This window comes from Aphidius gifuensis, linkage group LG5 (genome assembly GCF_014905175.1).
Source record: "Aphidius gifuensis isolate YNYX2018 linkage group LG5, ASM1490517v1, whole genome shotgun sequence".
Taxonomy (NCBI): Eukaryota; Metazoa; Arthropoda; class Insecta; order Hymenoptera; family Braconidae; genus Aphidius; species Aphidius gifuensis.
This window is the reverse complement of record NC_057792.1, coordinates 12,181,963-12,192,210: the sequence shown is the minus strand read 5'-3', so window position 1 is coordinate 12,192,210 and position 10,248 is coordinate 12,181,963. Positions and strand designations below refer to the sequence as shown.

The window sequence follows — 10,248 nt, the reverse complement described above, 5'->3', positions numbered from 1 at the left end:
ACCATCAAGTGAAGACAATTGTGCAGAGTAAAATTGCACTCAGCTGGGCTGATGACAAACGAGCTCTTGATCAAAATGGTGGAACTGATACCTTACCTTGGGGCTATGACCCCGAATAATCATAAATAATAAATAATAAAAAAGTGCTGACGTTTTATTTTTTAAATTATTTTATAAACAAAAATGGAAATTTGATACTAAGTTGCGAGTTATATTGTTTATATTTCATAGAATTTGAAGTAGAAAGTGCTGACGTTTTATTTTTTTTTAAACTATTTTATAAACAAAATTAGAAATTTGATACTAAGTTGAGAGTTATATTGTTTATATTTCATAGAATTTGAAGTAGAAAGTGCTGACGTTTTATTTTTTTTTTAAACTATTTTATAAACAAAATTAGAAATTTGATACCAAAGTGCGCGCGTCTTTACTCTTTTGTATATGAGTACCAAAGAAAAAAAATATTTCAGTCTTGAATAAGATTTCAGTCATAATGGTTGAATATATTGTTGATGTTCAAGGATTTTATGATACTGATCAAAGTTTTATTGTGAAATTTGCAATAGCAAATTTGAATCAAGAAGATGATATCAAGTCGGTAGTATTCAAGCCTCCATGTGCCATGAGTACATTATCATCTGCTTGCAAACTGACAAATAATTGGTTAACAAACAATCATCATGGACTGTTATGGAACTCAGGAGATGTTGATTATGCTGAACATGGAAAAATTATAAATGATAGCCTTGAGTCTTCAATTTACGTATATGTAAAGGTCATGAGGAAAAAAAATGGCTCAGCAATATTTTAAAAGACGATAAAACTATTATTGATTTGATTGATATGGATTGTCCAGCGCATGGCAAACTACCAACTAAGGTATGTCAAAAAAACTATGTTCACCATCTGAGTTATCATCTCAATTTATGGACTCTTACTTGTGCATTGGATAATGTACAAAAATTGAGAGCATGGTTCCGAACTACCTGGGGATCAGTTTCATCATTGAAAAAATCGATTCAGCTATTTTGTCATCTTGAGAGTCTGGAAAAAATGGCAACAGAAGATATTGCAAATTTACCAGAGAGATATATTTTTCTGCTTACACCAAACTCAATTGATGCTGTATGGGACAAATTGCCAGAAAAATTTAAAACAAAAAAAGATTTTCTTCAATATAAACGCTGCATTGAACATTATCATCATCAAGACGAAAAATCAGATGAATTTGACGGGCCATCACCCATGATAAAAGATTGTACATTATGTCAAAATAAAAATAAATGAAAAAAAAATTTTTAACATACATTGTTGGTTCATTTATTATAATAATAATTTTTAATTTTCAGTAAGGAGAAAATAATATATACAATTTTTTTCATACATTATTTATTTATTTTTTTTTCTTTTACATATTATTATTATAAATATAGGATTGGTAAGTTTACAGGCATATATTAAACGAGCTTGCGTACTGAACCACTAATTGGATTATATTCAACAATTCGATCATGTAAAATCAAACAATAAGCTGATGTTTGAGCTGGAAATTGTGTTGTTGATTCAAATTCAAGTCGAATATCTACTGGTCCAGATTTTAAAAATTCATTTTGCTTTGAACAATCTATGACAATAAGTGGAGCTTCTTCCAAAATTTTTGTCTTGTAAATAATGGTTGTGGTGTTTCTGTGTAATAGTAGGAAGCTTGGAAATATGCAAACATATCATATAATAATGAGAATTGATTATGAGCAAAATCAATATTTAAATTTCCATAAGGATATGATTGTGAATTTAAAAACAGCTTAACATCACGCAAGTTACAATGATCAAAAACACTTGAATTGTTTGTTACAGAGTTTTTTCGTCCTGTTTGGAAGCCTAAAATTATGTATCTCGGTTTTTCCAATTGTGTTGATGTTTTCACACTCCAATTTTGTTTTGTAGTTGCAGGTAATAGTGGATACTCGTACAATTCCCATGTACGAAAACTGATTGCTATGGATGGATCCTTGGCAATGTAATTTAAAAGTTGTATTTTCTGCTTATCAGACACTTTGATATATGGAACAATCCATTCCACTTTTTGAAGTTTAATTTGTATTTTTTCGCCACTTTTTCCTTCCGCAGGTTGTTCTTGTAGACAGGCATTCACATCACTATTTGCTCTTATTAGGATGAGTTCATGTTTTGCATTGATAATTATTTTTTTATAATCTTCAGCAAATCCTAGCAGCAGGCTCAGTGGTATTGATATATCAAAATAACCACTCGAATCGAATAATGATTCTTCATCAGACATTAACCATCCAGCATTCTCCAATAATGATTTTTGATTTGGACTTAAGGAAATATATCCTTTCATTAGAGTCGTAAGACCAACATTTTTGCTCCGATCAATTTCAATTGCATTTATCTCATAGCGAATTTCTTCAAACATGTGTGCTATTGCCATTCGTACCAATGAAGTTGTTTTTGGCACAGATTTTCCGTCACTTGTAAGAAATCGTCCAGTAATATGTAGTGAACTTTTACTTGGTAGTACACATAAATCTTGATGTTGAATTCCAATCCGGATTTCATCGTTGTTATTGAATGTTGAAGAGCCGTAAGGCTGATGAGCATGTAACTCACAATGGGCAATCGATTCATCAAAAATGATCGGTTCTTGTATACTTAAAATTTCATCCATGGTATAATACAAAAAAAGCAACAAAATGACACTTTTATTTCCGTAGATGTTGTTGACGTGGACTGAGACCGAGACTCTTGAGAAACTGAATACTCTGATGTGTTATCGCTTTGCTTCCTTGCTTTTGACTGATTTTTTTTTGGCATAATGTCTCGCATTTATAGCTTTGTCCAATTATTTTATTATTATGTTTATTCTTTTTTTCTTTTCTTCTGAAAACGATGCCCATATTTTTTTGTCCTATTTGACACTTTTAATGTGTAGTCGAATTGTAATCGTTTCTCCACGGAAATTCACAATTTCACCATCCTGATCGACAATTTTTAATTGCAATTGATGTATTGCTTGCACTGTGACTGGCAGATAAATGACATGAGATGGTACTTCAACAATCTTATATCCAGGAGGCACAACTGGGAAAAATTCATGTATTGTGTGAACTTTGTGCTGATTCATATATGCACCAGTTGTTATGTTACACTGAATTTGGAGTGTATTGACCTTTAATATGGCAACAGGCAAGTCAGATTTATGTAGAATATCAGCTTCGAGGATTCGTTTTGTAAAGCCCAACAATCTTCCAATCGAGTCTTCTATTTCAAAATGAATACGTTTGTTACATTTAACCTCACTATGTAGTTCATTGTTATTTGGTTTAATACTAATAGTAACGTCATTCTGACATATTGCTTTTTGGATATAACTTTCAATATCCTCAATTTCATAACTTCCTGTTGGAATTGTAATCAGTTTACAACCTTCAATGTAGACTTTATTGTTACCAACGTCAATATTCGGTATAGAATTAAATGTTGTAAACTCAACAAGCCCAGCAACATAATTTTTATTTGCTGACAACTCAATCGGCGGGAAGTATTGTGTTTCAAGAGTCGATGACCTGCCCGACAATGTCAACGTAAATGAATCATCCATGACTAATGATTATTTTAGCATGTGTCATGATTATTTATAGTCTCTTGCCAGCCAGAAATTTGAGACATAGATGACCGCAAACAATTGTATTATAATTTTGATATTTTTCATAATTATATTTAATGCTACCAACACCGAGATAATTAATCAGCTCTTGTGGAGGCTTCAAATCACCAAAGCTATCGAAATAAATGACATCATTTTGCCGTTTTTTGTATGCAACCCAATGTGTACCAGCACCATCTTTATCATCAAGATTTACAATTGCTGATTCATTTTTACGAGGACCAGTTATTGGTAAATCATTTCTCATGAAAACTCCTCGGAAATAAGGAATTTTAAAAGCTTTGGCGTATTTGATGATATCAATATTTGTGAGAGCTCGATGTGGTAGCATTACAAGTTTTTTTTCTTATTTACTTTTTTTGCAGGCTTTAAAAAGAGACCTAGTCCTCTTTTGTAAGGAGATAAAAATAATCCTTTGCCCAATACAATTGATTCCATTTTCTTATTATGACGTTGATTTTCTCGTAGTAATTTTTTTGCTGCATGTACAACATTTATTGTCTTTGAAATTGTTGCTGCACCACCCGTCATAGCACCAGATGCACTTAATCCAGCAAATAGTGGTATTAAAAATGGTAGTATACTACCATCACTGTTATTTTCTTTATTTAATGGAAGAGGTAAAATACGTGGTAAACGAATTTTTTTTTTTCCACCAACTTTTTTGACAGCAACACGTGCACTTTTCAGAACCGTCTTTATTGGATCAGTGATTCCAGGCTTTATAGATTGTTTTGATATATCTATAATCCTGTTGAGACTTGTTAAATACTTTTTATATTTTTGTTTTGGGATGATTTTAACTTTTTTATCATTCTTTTCAGTTGTTTGTATTTTCTTGATTTTATGATGAATTTTTTTATTCTTTTTGCTTCTATTTAAACCCATACCAAGTTTCGTTTTCAAATTCATTGCAGTTGTCACACCCCAAGCTACGGCTCTTTCACCAAGTGACGAATCTTTGGCAAATACACGTTGCCAAGCTTTATCGGCAAGTATTTTATCAGCTTTATGTCGTTCTTCGAGATTGTCAGGATTTTTTGAGTAGCTTATATCATGCTCACGACAATGTTCATCCAACGGATTAACACCGCGATCACCACGAGCTAATCTTTTATCGAGCTTTGTACCCGGACTACAATAATTATACTGTGGAACGTGTAATGCAAATGGCAGGCTATTGATGATACTGTTCAACAGACCCCTTCCTTTTTTTTTTTTATCTTTTTTTTTTATTTTTTTTTTTTTTGCACGTTGATGCTCAATCATTGTCTTTGAAGAACTAACTGCATTCAATAAAATCCCGAGTATTTATATGTTTTCACGTTAGTACAGATTAAGCTAGCAGCTTGTTCAGTTGTAAAAAAAGAAACATGGAATTTCAAGAACAACCATTAAAGTTGCCAGTCATCAATTTTGATCAAATTGTGCAAAAAACTGCTCCCAAAAAACCATCTGAAAAAAGACATGGAAGTTTATTACCGAATAGTGTGAGAGGTGTATTTTGTGGACCTTCAAATTCTGGCAAAACAAACGCTCTTTTTGCAATAATAATTCACCCAAATGGATTAAGATTTGAGAATGTTTATGTGTATTCCAAATCGCTTAATCAGCCAAAGTACAAATTTCTCGAAAAAATTATTAATAATGTTGAAGAAATTGGTTATTTTCCATTCAATGAACATGAGAAAGTTATTCAACCTGAAGAGGCTAGACCAAATTCACTGATGATTTTCGATGATATATCTACAGAAAAACAAGATAATGTTCGAGCATTTTTCTGCATGGGTAGACATCAAGCAGTTGATAGTTTTTATTTATCTCAGACCTATGCTCACATACCCAAACATTTGGTGAGAGATAATGCCAATTTTTTTGTACTTTTTCGTCAAGATGAAAGAAATTTAAAGCATATATACAATGATCATGTAAATACTGACATGGAATTTGTAAAATTCCGCAATATATGCTCGACATGTTGGAATAAAGATAAATATGGATTCCTTGTGATTGACAAAGATAGTGACATTAATAATGGCCGATACAGGAGAGGTTTTGATTGTTATATAAACATTACAAACGATTCTGCTGAAAATACAGTTTCTCCCTCTGCTACCACCACTGGTACATCTACTATCTAAAAAAAATATCAGATAATTTAGAGTAATATTATACGATATATAGTAAAAATTCCAAAATAAAAGACAGTAGGATTGTGTACTGTGAACTGTCAACAGCATCATTATCTATCATGAAGCATACAAACTTACATGCTGAAAAATCATTATTGCATGAAATTGAAAAAGCAAGTGACTCTATAAGACGTAAACATAAATTAATTAAATATGGTCGAGTTGAAAATGAAAGAATAACAAGTGAGGTGTTAGGACCTATAACTGAGCCTTTAAAAAAAATGCTAGCAGATGTATCAAAACAAAAACCAGCACCAAGTTCCAGTAAAAATCAAGCAGAAAAAAATAATGCTCAAAGAAAAGAAGAAGAATACACGACAGAAGAAGAAGAATACGAGACAGAAGGAGAAGACGAAAAATCAATATTGACAAATAATGACGAAAAAATTGATATTGATCCGTTAACTTTTCATAAGAATAATGTTAGTGATGCTGATGATGATGACACAGACGAAGATATAACGGAGAAAAAAAAAAAAATTTGGATGATGAAGAAGCACCTTGAAAGGCAAAAATCAATAAATTCTCATGACAAGGCTCAAAATACAATGTACACCATTCAAAATTAAAAAACAATAAATTATTGTTTGGTAATTCAATGATTGAAATAAAAAATCATCATATTTATGTGAAAGATAAAATTTATCCGGCTACTCAAGGTCTCTTGGAGTTATTATTTCAACAATCACCTAATGCATCTATTATTCGGAAAGTTGATCGAGAATTTTTAATGGAAATTATAAAATTAACAAATGCGCATCGTAAAAATTTCAAACCTGATGGTGCATTTCTGACAAACAGGACACAAAAATATAAAAATTATGTATCACTGTTTGTCAAGTCTTTAAGAAAACAAAAAGTAGAGAGCAAAAAAGGTTCAGCACTTGTATTACCAAAATACAAAACACTACAAAAAAATAAGAAAATAAATAATACAAATTATATATATTGGGATGATCCCAATGAGCTTGTCAATCGTCTTCAATTACTTGTAGCTTCAGAAAAAGCTGGCAATAATAGTCACGCTAATGAAATTCTTTCAATTATTGAAGAATTAAGAGAAGCTGGTATTATTTGTTAATATATATGTTCATTCAGTCTTTAATGTACAGTCATTAAAAGGACATTGGAGTGGAATAATGTCTAGTGTTGATATATTTGGACGTCAATTATCAAATAAACGAAAATATTCTATCGGAGGAAAAAGTGATGGCGATACAATAAGAGGACCACCTGGAGAAGGTTTCAAATTTACAGAAGACGGAAATTATGACATTGCAGAAAAAAAATTATGTCACATTGCCGATGCTCAAGACATGAATGATGCTGTCTCAAAAAAAGTAGCACTGATTCTGATTAAAAATGAAACTAATGATCTACTTAGAATAATGCAAGAAGATAGTCAAAAATATATCACTGAAGTCATTAGTAAACTGACAATCAAAGTGGACACATTGCAAAAAAGTGTTGAAAAATCACGTCATACATTAGATGAGCTGAGTACAGAAGTTGCAAGTATATCTCACTATTTGACAGAAAATTTGGGAGTACGTTTAGAAAATCAAAAATAAAAATGAATAAAACAAAAAAAAATAATAAAAAAGAAGACAATAACTATTTGAGAAGCGTTGTGGCACATGAGCTACACAAGCCTGCTCGCAGATATTATCAACGTAGACATGTTGACATTAGAGCTCTCGATGAAACATGGCAATGTGATCTTGTCGACATGAGTGCATATGCTTCCGTAAATGAAAATTACAAGTTTATACTTACAATAATTGATAATTTTTCCAAATATGCATTTGCTGTACCACTCAAGACAAAAAGTGCAAAAGATGTTACTGCAGCGATAAAATCTGTTTTCCTGAAAGGTCGATATCCAAAAAAACATTTACATGTCGATCAAGGCAAAGAATTTTACAACAGTGAATTTAAGAATCTCATGAAAAAATATAATATAAATATGTACTCAACATATAGTACTTTAAAAGCAAGTATAGTCGAAAGGTTTAATAGAACCCTGAAAAATCAAATGTGGGAAAGATTTACATTCCAAGGCAGTTATAAATGGTTGACTATACTTCCTGAATTGATTAGAAATTATAATAATACAAAGCACAGAACTATAAAAATGAAACCAAAAAATGTAACTAAAAACAATGAAAAGGATATATTGAGGGAAATATATCATAATCAAAATCCAATGTTTTGTGTCACATCAAAGTTGAAAAGAAAATTTAAAATTGGTGATAAAGTGCGAATAAGTAAATATAAAAAAATTTTCGAAAAAGGCTACACTCCCAATTGGACAACTGAAGTTTTTACAATCACAAAAGTATTGAATACAATACCGATAACTTACAAGCTTGCTGACTATCAAGATAACAATGTTGAAGGATGTTTTTATCAAGAAGAACTGAGTCCAGTACGCTATCCAGATATATATCTTGTTGAAAAAATTTTAGAAAAACGTAAAAATAAAGTACTTGTAAGATGGTTAGGTTATGATTCTGAACATGATACATGGGAAAATGAATCAGAATTATCAATAATTATATTTACAATGTATATAGGTATAAGAATTTTTTAATAAAAAATTATAACAAAATAAATTTTCAAATGTAATTTATTTATTGAATATTGTGTGTATAGGCTTAGGCCAATTTTCTAATAATACAACTTGATTATTTTCTCCAATACATTGTAATGTTAAAACTCTTCTTTTAATACCATCCTCTAATTCAAGGAACTTTTTTTTATTATAAAAATAATATTCAGCATTATTTTTAGGTAAGAAAACAGTATATTTATTATTTATTTCGACTGATAGTCTTGCACCAGACTTTTTTCCACAGTAACTTTGAATTTTTGTCACAGCATAGTAAACATCTTTTGTCAAATCTTTCAATAATTTACAATTTTTTGAAAGTCGCTTAGTCTTGGTGTTTATCAGTTTTATATTATAATCATTTTTTTTGTCTAGATAATAATAATTACATTTGAAGAAGAGCTCACAAACTTTTTCTAATTTTTTTCGTTTTATGAGAAAATGAACTCACATTTGTTGTATTTTCCTCCCAAAAAAAGAAGATCCAAGCATCCATCGATCGCTGCTTTCTCGATTTTTGTAAAATAATCATTATTTTTCATAAACTTGGCGATTCTGCTGGGTAGAAAGACATTAAATTCATCATTTAATGTAGCCATAACTCCATTGTATTCATTATGAATCTTCTGTAGAGCTGTTACTTTGTACTCTTTATTAACCTCCAACTCAGACATTTTTTTGACATCCAATTTGCTCTCCATTTTAGCAACATTATTTAATTGTTGTTCCATTTCTATTGAATGCTGTTTTTCTACAAACATTTTAATTTCAAGCAAATAAATATGTATAAAATATAATACTAATTATCAATGTATATTATTAAATTGCTTTCTTACCTTTCCTTACAGTCTTGATATTCGAATGATAAAATTTCAGAAAAACTTCTCGTTTAGGGATAAATACAATAGAATAGTAGAAGGAGTACCTATTCAAATGACACGTATTTAGAGTCAGCAAATTCTCACGTGCATATTAATTAATATTTATTTTTTATCATAAACAATTAAATACTACGACAGCATTTTATTAGTTTATATTTGAAAATTCCACGTATCAAGAGTCAGCTAATTTTTTTGCAAAATTGTATTTATATATACATAGGTCGATTTGAAAAAAATAACACGTATGGAGAGTCAGCAATTTTTTTTTGCAAAATTGTATTTTAAAAATATTTATGTATGGGACATGAAACGTGAGAAGTCCTACAAATAATCTTCGATAGCTCAGTTGGTAGAGCACTGGACTGTAATTGCATATTGTTATAAACAATTTAAAAAGTTATCCATTGGTCGTTGGTTCGAACCCGGCTCGAAGGAATGTTTTTTTGTTATTTAATGAGACAGGACATGAGACTTGAGCTATGCCCCAGAACATGGGACACGATGAATCGCATGTTAAAATAACAAAATTTAATTTTTCCGGTCAAGTCTGTATTACCAACACATGACAATTGGGATTTACACCATCAAATGATGGGACATAAAATCTAAGACATGGGGCATAAGACATGAGAAATCGCACGTTAAAATGACAAAATTTTTCCAAATCTGTATTACCGACGTATGACAATTGAGGATTTCACACCATCAAATGACAAATTTCTTTACCATCTCTGCATTATCAACAACTGGGAATTCAAATGACAAATTTCTTTACCATCTCTGTTTTACCGACCGAGTTGCAGTCCCCTGTCCCCTCGCCGATCTACCTTTTTTCGACCTCCCTCTGGTCTAGAACTCTGGTAGGTACACTAC

At 30.9% G+C, this 10,248-nt stretch overlaps 2 protein-coding genes across 2 annotated transcripts; both read right to left on the bottom strand.

Moving 5' to 3' along the window:
* Positions 1-1,624: 1,624 nt before the first annotated feature.
* LOC122856390 lies at positions 1,625-2,692 on the bottom strand. The gene has a single exon (XM_044158064.1). The coding sequence runs from the start codon at positions 2,690-2,692 to the stop codon at positions 1,625-1,627; it is 1,068 nt and encodes a 355-aa protein (XP_044013999.1).
* A 5,820-nt stretch (positions 2,693-8,512) lies between these two features.
* LOC122856389 lies at positions 8,513-9,240 on the bottom strand. The gene is made up of 2 exons (XM_044158063.1): positions 8,946-9,240; positions 8,513-8,865 (listed from the first exon to the last, which is right to left on the bottom strand). Exons 1-2 carry the CDS (start codon positions 9,223-9,225, stop codon positions 8,513-8,515), a joined length of 633 nt encoding a protein of 210 aa, XP_044013998.1. The 5' UTR covers positions 9,226-9,240.
* Positions 9,241-10,248: the final 1,008 nt, after the last annotated feature.